The 16,533-nt window shown below is 44.8% G+C and overlaps 1 protein-coding gene across 3 annotated transcripts in view; it reads left to right on the forward strand.

Annotated features, from left to right (window-relative positions):
* emid1 (EMI domain containing 1) overlaps positions 1–16,533 on the forward strand; it is a 233,281-nt gene that overhangs the window by 190,568 nt on the left and 26,180 nt on the right. For all 3 annotated transcript variants that reach the window (XM_033043345.1, XM_033043346.1, XM_033043348.1), the window contains one exon: positions 11,228–11,392. In XM_033043345.1, coding sequence (XP_032899236.1) covers positions 11,228–11,392 — 165 coding nt within the window. The remainder of the gene's footprint in view (positions 1–11,227; positions 11,393–16,533) is intronic.

Below are 16,533 nucleotides of genomic sequence, written 5' to 3' on the forward strand. Positions count from 1 at the left end.
AGTTCAGATCCTACCTCAATGCTCTGTGTCCCTGTGCCAACTGGGTGAAGAGGACACAGATTTCTTTCTTAACGCCTATTATCGAACCAGATGGATTTTTAAAGACAAACTTTCTTTATTGACTTTTTAACATTTTATTCCATCTTTCTTCAATAAATGGGATTTAAATTTACCACACGCTTCATTATTTAAAATTATTCATGGATTAGATAAGGTCGATAATGGAAACATAGATAGGGTAACTTGGAAAAAACAAATACTAGGCAGCATAGTTTACTTTAGTTTTTAGTTTAGAGATACAGCGTGGAAACCGGCCCTTCGGCCCACCGAGTCCGCACAGACCAGCGATCCCCGCAAATTAACACTATCCTACACACACTAGGGACAATTGACACATACAGCAAGCCAATTAACCTGCTAACCTGTACGTCTTTGGAGTGTGGGAGGAAACTGAAGATCTTGGAGAAAACCCACGTGGTCACGGGGAGAACGTACAAACTCCCTACAGACAGCACCCGTAGTCGGGATCGAACCCGGGTCTCCAGTGCTGCAGCGCTGTAAGGCAGCAACTCTACCGCTGCGCCACTGTGACCGCCCTTTTTTACATAGATGGTGGAGGGTGCCTGGAACGCACTGCCAGGGATGGAGCTGGACGCTGATATGATAGTGACATTTAAGAGACATTTGGATAGGCACATCGATATGCAGGGAAAGGAGGGCTATGGAGACGAGATGATCTTGGCATCATGTGTTGGAAGAAACTGCAAGTGCTGGTTTATACCGTAGATAGACACAAAATGCTGGAGTATCTCAGTGGGACAGGCAGCGTCACTGGAGAGAAGGAATAGGTGACCTTCTGGGTTGGAACCCTTCCTCAGACTGAAAGGTTCAGGGGTGAGGATAGTGGGGGGGGGGGGGGAACTGGAAGCGAAAAAAGGCCTGCCATCCCTGATTTGTTCTGCCCTCGGCATCATGTTTGGCACGGATATTGTGGGCCGAAGGGCCTGTTCTTGTGTTCTATGTTTTGGGAGTTGAGTGTCACTGCCCAGTGACATTTATTGCCCCTGATAGGCTGATGGTGAGCAGTGCTCCTGAACTGCTGCTGTCATCATGGTCAAAGTTCTCCCATGCTGCGATAGGGGCGGAGGCTTCAATATGTGGACCCCGGGACAAGCAAGTTCCAAATCAGAATTGCATGTGCTACTTCCAGTGTCATGGTCACAGAGTGATACAGCATGGAAACAGGCCCTTTGGCCCAACTTGCCCACACCGGCCAACATGTCCCAGCTACACTATTCCCACCTGCCTGTGTTTGGCTCATGCCCCTCTAAACCTGTCCTATCCCATGTACCTGTCTAATTGTTTCTTCATCGTTGCGATAGTCATAACGTCAGAAGTGATATTAGAATTAGGCCATTCAGCCCATCAAGTCTACTATGCCATTCAATCATGGTTGATCTATCTCTCCCTCCTAAGTAACCCCATTCTCCTGCCATCTCCCCATAACCTCTTGACACCCTTACTAATCAAAAATCTACTGTATCTATCTCTGCCTTAAAAATGTCCGCTAACTTGGCCTCCACAGTCTTCTGTGGCAAAGAATTCCGCAGATTTGCCACCCTCTGACTGAAGAAATGTCTCCTCATCTCCCTCCTAAAAGAACGTCCTTTTATTCTGAGGCTATGACCTCTAGTCCTAGACTTTCCCGCTCCTCACATCCACTCTATCCAAGCCTTTCACTTTTCTGTATGTTTCAATGAGGTCCCCCTTTATTCTTCTGAACCCCAGCGAGTACAGGCCCAGTGCCGACAAACGCTCATCAGAAGGTTAACCTACTCATTCCTGGGATCATTCTTGTAAACCTCCTTTAGAAGTCCCTGCTTCAACTATCTCCTCTGGCAGCCTGTTCTATACACCCACCACCCTTTGTGTGAAAATGTTACCCCTCAGATTCCTATTAAATCTTTTCCCCTTCACTTTAAACCTATGTCCTCTGGTCAATTCCCCTCCTCCGGGCAAGAGACTCTGTGCGTCTACTCGATCTATTCCTCTCATTATTTTATACACCCTTCGTCCTCCTGCTCTCCAAGGAATAGTCTCAGTGTTTCTTCCAAAAGTTGCCCAGAGTGAAGGTGGACAGTGGATGGTTTTGTTGACCCTGTCCTTTGTGATGCCTTTGGATATCCTGGTGTCTGTAGTCCATGTTGAGAACTCCAAGGACTGCCTCCTACCACCTGTGTACCACTGTACCACCACCTCTCTTGTGTCTATCCTGCCGGTGGGTCAGGGTGTCCCCAGCTATCATGATGGAGGAGGGTATCTAAAGTGTAATTCTATCAGATCTTGCTTGCCTGGCTCTCCCCATTTAGGCGTCAGTCGCCAGATGATTGCGAGGACGATTTTGCAAGGTAGTCTTTGCTACATGCACTGCGGAGCCTGGCTCAATGCGATCATCTCCCAGTGCCATCCTTTCCCAGCATCAACAAAGTGACAATGGTGCATTGAGGACATTTAAAAGTTCATCGCAAGCAATATGATCAGCCAGTGAATGGTGGAGACAAACGAAGGGCTGAATGTGGACGACAGATGGCACAATGGGCTAAGTGTTTGGCTGGCAACCGGAAGGTAGCGGGTTCGAATCCCGCTTGGAGTGCATACTGTCGTTGTGTCCTTGGGCAAGACACTTCACCCACCTTTGCCTGTGTGTGAATGTGTGTGAGTGATTGGTGGTGGTCGGAGGGGCCGTAGGCGCAGATTCGCAGCCACGCTTTCGTCAGTCTGCCCCAGGGCAGCTGTGGCTACAGAAGTAGCTTACCACCACCGAGTGTGACTGAGGAGTGAATGAATAATGCAATGTAAAGCGCCTTGAGTATTAGAAAGGCGCTATATAAATCCCATCCATTATTATTATTATTACTCCTGCACCTATTGTCTATGTTTCTAACCTGTGGATTGGAGTCTGAGATAGGGCAAGGATGGCAGATTCCTTTCTTGAATGAGGCAGGAGTTTTTTTTGTTAGATAGTCCAGTCGTTTATCTGGTCATTATTTCTAGTTTAGTTTTAGTTTGGTTTAGTTTAATTTAGTTTAGTTTTCTATTGTTATCAGATGTTCCGAGGTGCAATGAAAAGTTTTTGTTGCATGCTATCCTGTCAAAGAAAAGACTGTACATGATTACAATCAAGCTGTCCACAGATAAAGGATACATGGTACAACATTTAGCGCAAGATAAGAACCAAGTTCTAAGACTAACTTTTGTGCCATATTCCTGATTACTAACTGCATTTGTTTTTTGCCTGGTGGAAAATTAACTCCAGTCTCTGGATTGTTCGCATGAACTTCTAGACTCTCGGTTCAATACCGTAACCACTGCCCCAGCACCATGCCTTTGGTGAGGATTGAGTTCTTTCATTTGGGTGAAAAAAGTTCAATTGGGCCAAGGTTCTATATCTGGTGACATAGAAAATAGAACACAGAACACTACAGCACAGGAACAGGCCCTTCGGCTCACAATATCTGTGCTGATCATGATGCCAAGTTAAACTCTCCTCTGTCTGCACATGATCCATAACCTCCATTCTCCGCCTATCCATGTGCCTATCTAAAAGCCTAATCACCACTGTCATGTCTGCTTCCATCTCCATCTTTGTCAATGCATTCCAGGCATCCACCACTCTCTGTGTAAAAAGCTTGCCTTGCATGTCCTCTTTATGCTTTGTTCCTCTCACCATAGAGCTATGGTCTCTTACAGTCTTTTACATTTTCCCCCTGGGAAAAAGGTTTTCACTGCCCACCCTATCTATGCCTTTCAGAATTTTATAAACTTCTATCAGGCTCCCCTCAGCCTCCGACGTTACAAAAAAAAACTGTCCAAGTGTCCAAACTCTCCTTGTAGCTAATACACTCTAATCCGGGCAGCTTTCTGGTTATGTAATAAAACTAAACTACAGTTGCTGGTTTATACACATGATAGACACAGAATGCTGGAGTAAATCAGTGGGTCAGCTAATCTTTTCTGCAGCCACTCCATACTCTCCTGTCTGGGCACAGAGGTGCCGTGGTAGAGTTGCTCCTTACAGCGCTTGCATTGCCGGAGACCCGGGTTCGATCCCGACTTCGGGTGCTGCCTGTACGGTGTTTGTACTTTCCCCCCGTGACAGCGTGGGTTTTCTCCGAGATCTGCGGTTTCCTCTCACACTCCAAAGACGTACAGGTTTCCATGTTAATTTGCTTGATATGAATGTAAATTGTCCCTAGTTTGTATAGGGGAGTGTTAATGTGTGGGGATCATTGGTCGGTGCGGACTCGGTAGGCCAAAGGGCCTGTTTCGGCCCTGTATCTCTAAACTAAAGTAATACTAATGGGGCGGCCGGAACTACAACGAAACGTCAAACGAGGTCCAAGCAAACTTTTATAGAGCTGCAACCTGACTTCCTGACTCTTGTACTCAATGTCCCAAACAATGAAGGCAACTTTACCACAAGCCTTCCTTACCATTCTATCTACATGCGTTGCTACTCTCAGGGAGATATGTACTGGGACCGCAAGATCTCTCTGTATATCAATGGTGTACAGCGATTCACCCTTTCACCCAGTAACCAGAGCCTCATGTCTACCTCACTCCTGCACCCACGGGGATACTTCACCGTCCAAGGATTTATGTTTGACTGCAGAACTTGAATTCCTTCAAAATGGTGAAGGCCACTCTAGCATTATTGAACAATAGTCTAGGCTTCCAGAAATTGTGTTTATTTCTTTTTTTTAAATGCGGCATGTGAGCCAAAATGTTCATGTTGCAAGTATTCTTGTCATAGGGTTCCTGTTTAAAACAACACACTGAACTCTGTACACAGCATGCTACTTTCCATTTATTTTGGAAGGTTTTTGCTGATTCCTGTCACTGAGAGAACACTGCCGATTTTTTAATGATGTCTTGTGTTTATTTTGTTCACAGCTAACAGTTTTTGCATTCCATTGCTATTCTCATTCTAGGAATCTCCGTGGGTGAACAAGCATACCATTTCTATTAAATCACACTATTCATCCACAAATTGCTACTGATGTTTAAAGGGATTTTCACAATTTCAACCCTATATTAAAATAAAATTAAGGAGCCATTAAATTAATTGTTCCATAGCTTTTACTTGATGAAATGTTGAAGTGGCTTACTTTATATCTATTATTTTCAAGTGTTCCATTTGTGTTTATGAGTGCCTTCGATGAAAATAAGTTTCATCCAAATTTTAATAGCTTCAGTCTGGTTCAAAGTGCTGTAATATAAAAATAAAGATTTGGATTTTTTCTGTATTTTAGTGCACATTGGGGAAATAGTTTCTATCAAAACAAAGGTGTCCTCTTTTTGAAAGAAAAATAGCAATTAAATTTGCCTCAATATCACCCACTCTTTTTCTCCCACTCCCGTAGAAACAAGAAACCGCAGATGCTGGTTTACACAAAAGTACCCAAAATGCTGGAGTAACTCAGCAGGAGGTTGGGGAGAGGTGTATTGGACAGTACCCGAGCTTATGAAAGATCCGTTCAGAAGCCGGATAACAGAGGGACAGAAGCTATTCCCGAGTCCGGCTGTGTGCGGTTTCAAGCTTCTGTACTTTCTGTCGGACGGAAGCAGGGAGAAGATGGAATGACCAGGGTGGGACAGGGACAAGTCTTTGCTTACATTGGCTGCTTTCCCTATGCAGCGTAAAGTATAGATGGAGTCAATGATAGGGAGTCTGGTCTGTACGATGGACTGGGCTACAACTCTCTGCAAATTCTTGCAGTCTTGGTTCTCAAACCAAGCTACGATGCAACCTGACGGTATGCTTTCTATGATGCCACTGTGTATGAGTCACTGGAGACATGTCTGAAGAGCGATATGAGGCATTGGAGAGGGTCCAGAGGAGGTTTCCGAGCATGGTCCTGGGGATGAGTGGGTTAATGTATGATGAGCGTTTGATGTCTCTGGGCCTGCATTCGTCAGTTTAGAAGAATGAGGGGAAATCTCGTCGAATCTTACCGAATAGTGAGAGGCCTGGATAGAGTGGATGTGGAGAGGATGTTTCCATTAGTGGGAGTGTCTAGGACCAGAGGGCACAGCCTCAGAATAAAAGGACGTACCTATGGAAAGAAGATGAGGAGGAATTTCTTTAGCCAGAGGGTGGTGAATCTGTGGAAATCATTGCCACGGATGGTTGTGAAGGCCATCATTGGGTATTTTTAAAGCAGAGAATGACAGGTTCCTGATTAGTGCGGGTGTCAAAGGTTATGGGTAGAAGGCAGGAGAACAGGGTTAGGAGGGAAAGATAGATCAGCCATGATAGAATGGCGGAGTAGACTCAATGGGCTGAGTGATCTAATTCTGCACCTATGACATGAACCTATGACATGCCATATTTCCTCAGTCTTCTCAGAAAGTAGAGGTGTTGGTGTGCCTTTTTGTCTGTCACATCAATGTGGTCACTCTTCTACTGCTTTTTTAAAACTCGCCTCATAGATACATAAACAACTTAGCCTTTCTGTAGAACAATGCCTGTCCGGCTGTGCCCTGGAGCCATGCGGTGAAGTGCTGCAGTTGTGATATAACTGGAGGTGGGCGTTACAATGCCCCGGGGCATCACTTACAGTGGAGCTTCTGGCCGTTGGGATATTGTGGCCAAAGGAAGGTGCCGTTTGTGGCTGGGAGCTCGAACACCGTAGCATGAGTTGTGAGTCGTCTTGTAAAACAAACTTGCATTGTGGGCTCCACCTTACCTTGATCATCGTTGCTAGCTTTGATTTTGTCCTTTTGCAAACCTTTCGTTCATTTGTTCTCTGTACATTTTCATATCTCTTGTTTCCCTCTCCACTGACTCTGAGTCTGGAGAAGAGTCTCGACCCGAAACGTCACCTATTCCTTTTCTCCAGAGATGCTACCTGTCCCGCTGAGTTACTTTTTGTGACTATCTTCACTAGTTGACAAATGGAACTAGGTTATCTTTGCAGAGCCTTGACTTTGGGCTTTACCAAACCAGTGATAATTTATGTATCTGACTGTGCTGAGTGGATTTCATTCTAGAGGTAATTATAGAGAAGAGATTTTGAGTATATATAGATATATGTATGCTACATTATGTTTTTATTGTTAATGGAGTTACTTTTGACTCAGTGAGTTATATCATTAGCACAAACGTGTTTCTCAAGTACAGATGTTACTTTCCAGATGTGCCTGTAGCCAGCAGGACAAGACTTTCTTTGTTTAATAGTGACCCATGTTTATTTTAAATTGATCCTTTACTCCTACAGTTTAGGCATAGACCATCAGAGCCGTGTGGGGCAAACATCTTGGGTTCTGCAGACTCTAACGTTTGAGATTTTGGGCTAGATATTGTGACACCTCAAACAGCTGTAACAACAGATAAATTAAAGCAGGTTTCTCCACAGTCCTGTCTCCTTCACTCCCAAAAGAAAAGATTATCAGCTGGTCCTCGGTGTTTGGAGACTTTGAATGGTTGCCATTGCTTATTTAATATAAGATTACATGTGTCAATGACTGCAGATGGGTCATCTGGCCCACCTCCAAACAGCAAAATGATACCTGGATAAATATTTTGTTTAAACAGGTGTCACATGCATTTATGAAATAAAGTCAGTCATGGAAAATTAACTTTCATTTATGTCTGAGATTTTCTTTTCGCAATTAATAGGAACCTGAGGGGTAACTTTTTCACATAGTGGTGGGTGCATGGAATGCGCTGCCAGGGGAGGTAGTTGAGGCAGGTATTATCGCAACGTTTAAGAAACATTTAGACAGGTACGTGGATAAGACAAGTTTAGATGGAGATGGGCCAAATGCAGGCAGCTGGGACTAGTGTAGATGTGACATGTTGGCTAGTGTGGGCAAGCTGGGCCAAGCGGTCTGTTTCCATGTTGTAAAACCCTATGGCTCTAATTTGTGCTACTCTGACTCTTAATGTAGCATTAAAACATTCCTGCTGGTATAATTATCTACTGCGTTCTGGGACAATCAAAGGGCATCAGATTGGTATCAAATCAGTAATTGAATTTGATAACAATTCCCTGACATGGGAGAAATTATATCTCTGCTTTTTACTCGCATTGGTTCTTTTTTTGGTGGTGTTAGTAAATGCATTGGTATTGGTTTACTATTGAATCATAGACTCATACAACTTGGAAACAGACCCTTCGGCCCAACTTGCCCGTACTGACTAACATGCCCCATGTACACTAATCCCACCTGCCTGCATTCGGCCCATATCCCACTAAACCTATCCTATCCATGTACCTGTCTAAATGTTTCTTAAAAGTTGTATTAGTACCTGCCTTGTCTACCTCCTCCAGCAGCTCGCTCCATACACGCACCACCCTTTGTGTAAAAAAGTTACCCCTCAGGTTCCTATTGAACATTTCCACCTCACCTCAAACCTATGTCCTGTGGTTCTTGATTCCCCAGCTCTGGGCAAGATGACCCAATCTACTCCTCTCGTGATGTTGTATGCCCTGTCATGATTTTATACCGAGATACAGTGATAATGTTTTGTTTGCATGCCAGCCAGTTAAAGCACACGTTACATGAATAAATCAGGCCACACACAAGTGCAACAGGGAGTGCAAAGAGAAAAATATCAGAGTGCAGAATATAGTGTTACAGCATTGTAACCTTAGTCACAGAGAAAAAAGTACTAGATGCGCAATGAGGTAAATTGGAAGATGAGGACCACACTCTTGCTTATGGGAGGATGTACAGTCGTCTGATCACAGCGGGGAAGAAGTTGTTCCTGAATGTGGTGGAACGTGCTTTGGTATTTTCTGCTCAACGGGAGAGGGGAGGGAGGGAATGACCAGGGTGAAAAATATCCTTGGTTATGTTGGCTGCTTTCCAGCAGCAGCATGAAGCGTAGATGGAGGCGATGGTGGGGAGTCTGGTCTGTGTGGATCACAGGGCTATATCAACAGCCCTGTGCAATTTCTTGCGGACCTGGGCAGAGATGTTGCCAAATCAAACTAGGATTCAACCCGAGCGCATGCTTTCCATGGTGCATCTGTAGACGTTGGTAAGAGTTGTTGAAGATGTGCCGAACTTTCGCAGTCTCCTGAGGAAGCAGAGGCGTTAGTGTGCTTTTTTTGGCCTCAGCATCAATGTGCCCATATCTTGTGTTTTTTAAGAGCAAATGATACAGTGATGTGGTGTGTACAAATATAAAGGGAATAGGGTTTTGCCATCGAGAAGATCCAACCTGCCTTCATTGATTTTATTATTAAGTCTGAATTTATTATTAATGTTGGATTTATGACCACTTATGCATTCAGAAAGTTTTAGCCCCACAAGTAAAGAGGAGTCTGTGATGCAGAAAGACATAGTCTGTCGTAGTCGCAAAATGACATCATGTTCAGCATTGACACTGTGGGCCGAAGGGGCTCTTCCTCTACTGTACTGTTCTATGTTAAAAATACATGGAGTAGTAAAAATGTTGATACAAGGAACTGCAGATGCTGGTTTACAAAAAAAGACACAAAGTGCTGGAGTAATTCAGTGGTCAGGCTGCATCTATGGAGGACACGGATAGGTGATGTTTCAGTTCGGGACCATTCTTCAGACCCTGATTCTGCAATACATATTTCAGAGGCGCAGTTCAAAAGCAAATAAATTCGTACCATTTTTGTATGTGGTGCCTGAAGTACTCTGGCTAAATGAGAAACGAAGGGTGGCACAGTGGCGCAGCGGTAGAGTTGCTGCCTCACAGCACCAGAGACCCAGATTTGATCCTGACTACTGGTATTGTCTGTACGGAGTTTATACGTTCTCCCTGAGACCGCATGAGTTTTCTCCAGGTGCTCCGGTTTCCTCCCACACTCCAAAGACGTGCAGGTTTGTAGGTTAATTGGCTTTGGTAAAACTGTAAATTGTCCCTAGTGTGTGTAGGACAGTGCTGGTGTACAGGGATCGCTGGTGTACTGTGTACTGTGGACTCGGTGGGCCGAAGGGCCTGTTTCCACGCCGTAGTTCTAAGCTAAAACAAAATTAAAATCACTTGGATGCCGAGCAATTAATTCACTCCAAAAGCCACACACACACTAGCCCTGTATTACTATGAGGTAGCAGGGGAATGGCAATGTATCCGGAGAGGAAGGGTTATCTGCGCCATTCCACTAGCAATTGTTGTGGCTGCCAACTCAAGTTGTTGGCAGCAATTAGAAGAACAACAACAGGTATTCAGAGCCACTGTGTTTGGAAAACATCTTGATTTATATTGCTCAATGGTGACTGTTCATATTATTATACCACACAAGGAAAACCATGTTCTTTTACCTGACTCTTGTCGTGTTGTCAGCATAGCTTGAAGCAAATAACAATTTCACCTACTGTTGTCATGTAAAGGCCCCGTCCCACTTTCCCGAGTTACTCACAAACTCTCCCGAATTAAGGGTTTTCCCCTTAATTCGAACTCGTGGAATGTCAGGGAATGTCCGTAGCGAGTCCGTAGATGTTTCGTAGCGGCTCGTAATGCCAGCCGTAGGTACTCAGGGCATCAGGTAAGTCGGGCCGTTTTTTCAACATGTTGAAAAATGTCCACGAGTAAAATAAATAGCCCCGAGTACCTACGAATGGCTATTACCGTAATTATCCGAGTTCGAATTAAGGGGAAAACTCGGGAGAGTTCGTGAGTAACTTGGGAAAGTGGGACAGGGGCATTTAGCAAACCAGGCCACTTTTTACACAGTGAAGTCTCACAGGTAACACACAAATGAATAGAAGCGACTTTGTACAGGAGATTTCCATTCCTCCAGACGAAGAAAGTTGTTAGATCTTCCAAAGGAGATACAGCAAGCTACACTTTACTTTAGACTTCAGAAATGCAACGCAGAAACAGGCCCTTCAGCTCACCGAGTCCATGCCGACCATCCATCACCCCGTACACTAGCACTAGTTCTACATACTAGGGACAATTTACAATCTACAGAAGCCAATTAACCTACAAACCTGTATGTCGTTGGAGTGCAGGAAGAAACTGGAGCACCCAGAGAACTAGATGCCTCATCTACGTTTGTCCCATTTGCCCGCGTTTGGCCCACATCCCTTTTCCACCCATGTACTTGTCCAAATATCTTTTAAATACTGTTATTGTATTTGGCAGCTTAATTTGTCCTGTTGTTGTCAGATGTGAGGAAATAAAGAAGATATTGAGTTGGCCCCTTGGACCTAATGGAAGTTTCCATCATTCATTTGACAGGTCCAGCAGGACACCAGGGAACGACAGGGGCAGCAGGAATCCCTGGGGCCACAGGTCTACCAGGACCCCCCGGTCCTCCAGGAACGCCGGGAACCACCGGACCCTCGCGTGCCAACATTCCTTATCCGGGATCGTCTGACTTTGGCTACACATCCTCCAACAATGGCAAGTATACGGTATCCTTCCTCACTCCAGCCATACGCTTTAGTTTGTAAATAATCCTCGCTCAACCCCACGTGATTTATCCGACAGTGCGAAGGGCTCAAGAGGCTTTTAGATCGATGGTTCTTTATTATTACATGGACGGACATAAAGTGAAATTATTTTCTTGCATATAGTTCAGTCAAGTGTCTCCATACCCAAGCACAATCCCTGATTACTATAAGATAAGGTCCACCGAGCCAGGCTGCTGCAAGGCCTCCAGCCATCGCCAACCATCGTCCCCCTCCCCTCGCCAGGCCTCCTTCAGCCCTTGTGCCTTGAGAGTGCCTCCCACAGCTGATCTTGAGGGCGCGGAAGGTCAGACCCTGGTTCACCCTCCTACTGCCCCTTGCCCTTGTGTCCGCCATCAGGGGCAGGGCTCAGTGGCTCCCTCTACAGGCCGCTGCCCGCCAGACCTTTCCTGGAGCGCTCCACCGAGCACATGGATGTATGTAAAATATAAAATTGGGCAAAGTTCAAAGGAGATGTGCGGGGCAAGTTTTTCTACACAGGGAATGGCGGGTGCCTGGAACACGCTTGGAGGGGTGATGGTGGAGACAGATTTGATAATAGTGTTTCGGAGGCTTTTAGACAGGCACGTGGATATGCAGGGAATAGAGGGATATTGATCACATGCAGGCAGAGTATAACTTGGCATCGTGTTCAGCGTAGGCATTGTAGGGCCGAAGGGCCTCTTCCTGTGTTGTACTGTTCTACGTACTACGCTGCGATTCATGACTCCATTATTTGATCGCTATGTGCGCCTACTCTGCACAGTCAACTGTGCACCAAACGTCAGTCCGACATCCCCATCTCTCCCGGCCTGCGGCAAATCTCCAGCTGCGCTCCTGCTGGGCTCCAATCCCTCAGACAACACCACAGACGCTCATCAAGAGGTTCTGCTGCAGAAAAACACCCAGTCATTGAATTAAACTGAATTAAGTGCTGATGGAGGAGGGAGCATGAACATTTACACGGGCGTGGGATAGGAAGGCCCCTGGGAATGAGAAAGTTGGAAACATGTAAACTGCATGTGGTTGATCTCCATAACACTCAGAACACTTGACGCCCATTTCAGCATGTCGAACGTGATTGATTTTCTTCACCAAGGATAACTTTAATGAAGTTCAGATTCTGTATTTGATATCTGGGTTTTAAGTTTGCCCTAGCATGAATATGAAAACATTCGTGACATACTGAGGAAATGAAAGGCATGGCATTGAGCCTCGTTTTAACTGCTATTGAATGTCCTCGCTGTGATATCATCTTGAGTGTCAAAGGATGTGGGCTGTCTAATCTGTCAAAGCCCAAATTTAACCCAGTGAACACCTGCACGACAATATTATTTGCAGATTTCATCAAGCATTGTGTCCCAGCACAGAGCAGTGGGGCAAAAATTCTTCACAACTCCAAGTAAGGCTCAGAAGGAGCAACAACCACAGAGTATCAGGCTAGGGGATTCTGCCAAAGGTAGACACAAGATGCTGGGGTAACTCAGCGGGTCAGGCAGCTTCTCTGGAGAAAAATGTATAGGTGACCTTTTGGGTCGGGACCCTTCTGCAGACTCAAGGGATTCTGCCACTGGTCACACAATTCTTGGCCACTGGTCGAGATGTCAACGCAAATGTTTGCTTGCTTTATAGAGGACCACCACAATGGAGGTCCTCTTTACAACAATGCCTTGCATTCTGGACAAAGTTGGAGAGAAAGAGTGCAGAGAAGATTTACGAGGATGTTGCCAGATCTTCAGAGCCTAAATACAGGGAGGGGTTGGGCAAGCTAGGACTCTATTCCTTGGAACACCAGTGGCTGAGGGGTGATCTTATACTGGTGTTTAAAATCAGGAGGAGAATAGAATACTCAGAGTCTTTTACCCAGTGTAGGGGGATCAAAAACAGGAAGGTGTGTGTTTAAAGCAAGAGGGATAAGATTTGACATGAACCTAAAGGGCAGCCTTATCTCTCAGCGGGTCATGGTATATGGAAGAAGCTGTCAGAGGAGTAGATATTTAGAGTGCTGTAACTTGCTCTTTCTTCATTGCCTCTGAGTCCAAATCCCCAACACCAGAGGCACAAGTAGTGACTCACATCCATCCCATCTTCTCAATGATCATTAGAAGTCGGCAATCGGGACATTAAAATGTTGGGTCTGGGATAGTCAGCGCTGCTTTGTGTGAGGGAAAACATGTCTCACAAATTTGATCCTGTTTACTCCGAAGAGGTCACCGAGAAGAATGACAGGCCGATGGATATAGACAATGTGGACCATACCCCCTCCCCCACCCCCCATCACACACACAAACCCTCCCCCACACCCCCCCCCTCCCCCACACCAGCCCCCGACAGGGCCTGCCTGAAGCCGTCCCACTCCCCTGGCTGCAGGATGCTCCCCGCCTGAAGCTGTCCCACTCCCCTGGCTGCAGGACGCTCCCCGCCTGAAGCTGTCCCCGTCCCCCGGCTACAGAACGCTCCCGCCGTTGCGTTGGGGGAACAGGTGAGTGGTGGAATATTGTGTTGGGGAATGGGTTGCGTTGGGGGACCAGGCCTCCCGTGTGACTGGGATCCAACGGGTCCCACTTAGTCTAGTAATTTTATAAAACTCAAGTGGCTAATCTGGAGAAGCCATTTCAGCAAAGTAACCTGAATTATCTTAGAAGATAGACACAAAATGCTGGAGTAACTCAGCGGGACAGGGAGCAGAAGGACTCAGCGGGACAGGGAGCAGAAGGAATTGATGACGTTTCAGGTCAAGGTCTCAACCCGAAAAGTCACCCGTTCCTTCTCTCCAGAGATGCTGCCTGTCCCGCTGTGACTATCTTCAGTGTAAACCAGCATTTGCATTTTCTTCCTATCTGTGAATTTTATTAGAGTTTGGAACCCATTATTCATTTTAACTTAACACGGCCTTTTAGCATCAGAAAACGGTATTCTCTAAATTAGAGAGTCTTGTCTAAATTCACCAAGTACCTCTAAATTAGAGTGATCTTTAAACCACGGTTGTTTTCTACTTGTGGACGATATTTATTCTATTCACGCGTCCAAACTTAAGACTTTCCAAGCAGTTCCTAATAATTTTATTCACCATCTGTTCAGGTTTAAACGATATACCCACCTGACTTTGTTAAGGTATCTGATATCTGACTCTTATGTTAGCTGAATTAATAATTGCTGCACTCAGATTGGCATTGGGGAATATTCACCCCAAAAAACCTGAACCACTTCCTGATCTAAGCTGTATGTACAGTTATCATCAAAGTTAAAGTCAGTAACATGAATTTTGCCTCCAACCTTTTTCCCAATTTGTTGTCAATTAACATGTGGTTTGATATTGTTGGTTTTGGATTGAAATAAGTGCTCATTGCAGAGTGGAGTAAACTTGCCTGCACAAGAGTATTTCATTGTCATATGCATCTGGAACAGAACTAAGGAATTCTTACACAAAGTGCTGGAGTATCTCAGAAGGTCAGGCGGTATCTCTAGAGGACATGGATAGGTGATGTTTCAGGTGGGGAACTTTCTTCAGACTACGGGTCTGTACGGAGTTTGTAAGTTCTCCAGGTGATCGCGTAGGTTTTCTCCAGGTGCTCTGGTTTCCTCCCACAATCCAAAGACGTGCAGGTTTGTAGGTTGATTGGTTTTGGTAAAATTGTAAATTGTACCCTGTGTGTGTAGGATAGTGTTTGTGTATGGGGGTCGATGGTCAGTGTGGACTCGGTGAGCTGAAGGGCCTGTTTCCACACTGTATCTCTAAACTAAACTAAACTAAACTAAACCTTTGACTATCTATATCCTCCAGAGATGTTGCCTGATACTTTGAGTTACTCCAACACTTTGTGCTTTACTAATGTTACTCATCTTTAGTTCCTTGTTTTTGTTTATTCGGCAAGCAATTTGTGACCTTTCCTCAATGAACACTGGTTAAATATTTACCCAATACCAGAGATACATAATCAAAACAGGAAATGTTTCAAATGCCCAGCAGGTCAGGCAGCATCTATGTAGAGAGAAAGAGTTAATGATTCTGGTGGATGGTCTTCCTTCAGAATAATTATACTCTGACCACAATTTCTCAGTAGAGAGATCCACCGAGTTAATCCAGCACTCTGTGTTTGACTCCAATGACAGCTATTACTCTCTGAGTAAACAGTGCATTGTAAAACCACACTCAGAAAATAGATGAGAGTTAAGTGTTTGTTTGTAATGTGATCGTTAATTTAAAAAGTATCGATGATAAAGGAAACAGACCATTGTTAGCTGTTTGTAGGGTGAAAACGAGAAGCTAGAAGGGTTTTGGCCCGAAATGTTGCCTATTTCCTTCGCTCCATAGATGCTGCCTCACCCGCTGAGTTTCTCCAGCACTTTTGTCTACCTTCGATTTTCCAGCATCTGCAGTTCCTTCTTAAACATTGTTAATTAATTTGTTTAGTTTAGAGATACAGTGCAGAAACAAGCCCTTCGGCCCACCGAGTCCGACTGCAGTCTGAAGAAAGGTCTCGACCCGAAACGTCACCCATTCCTTCTCTCCAGAGATGCTGCCTGTCCCACTGAGTTACTCCAGCTTTTTGTGTCTATCTTCAGCCACACTGTGAATGGTTCAAAATGACAAACCAGATGCTGAGGCCCTCTTTGGATAGAAATGTCATCTTCAATAAACTCATCATTTCCAATTTGCCTTTCCTGTTAGCCTCTGGAGGGTTTAGGAATAAAATTAGACTCTTCCCTTGTAATATGAAATCACTTTCAATATTAGCATTTGGGATCTTATTTGTTGTGAACTGCATATATATATGTATCAAATGAAATGTGAAGTAAGAGAAGAGAGTTGTTAAGCAAATTGCAAATACCAACAACATTTATTTTAGTGATTAATTAATTTCTTGATTGATTTTTTATTTTTTTAAGATAAAGAAAATGTCCGTTTGTCAATTGTTAAATATTGATCGTGATGTACAGAAGGTTGATAGCTCTTGGTTTGGGCATGTATCCAACTAAAGACCCAGGATTTATCCATGGTCAGGCCTTCACTACTCTTGTTTGGGTAACATGCCAATGGTAGACTGGTCTCTAGAGCTGATCCTCTCCTTGTGGACAACTTATTGAAAGCCA

Source organism: Amblyraja radiata, chromosome 25 (genome assembly GCF_010909765.2).
Source record: "Amblyraja radiata isolate CabotCenter1 chromosome 25, sAmbRad1.1.pri, whole genome shotgun sequence".
Classification (NCBI taxonomy): Eukaryota; Metazoa; Chordata; class Chondrichthyes; order Rajiformes; family Rajidae; genus Amblyraja; species Amblyraja radiata.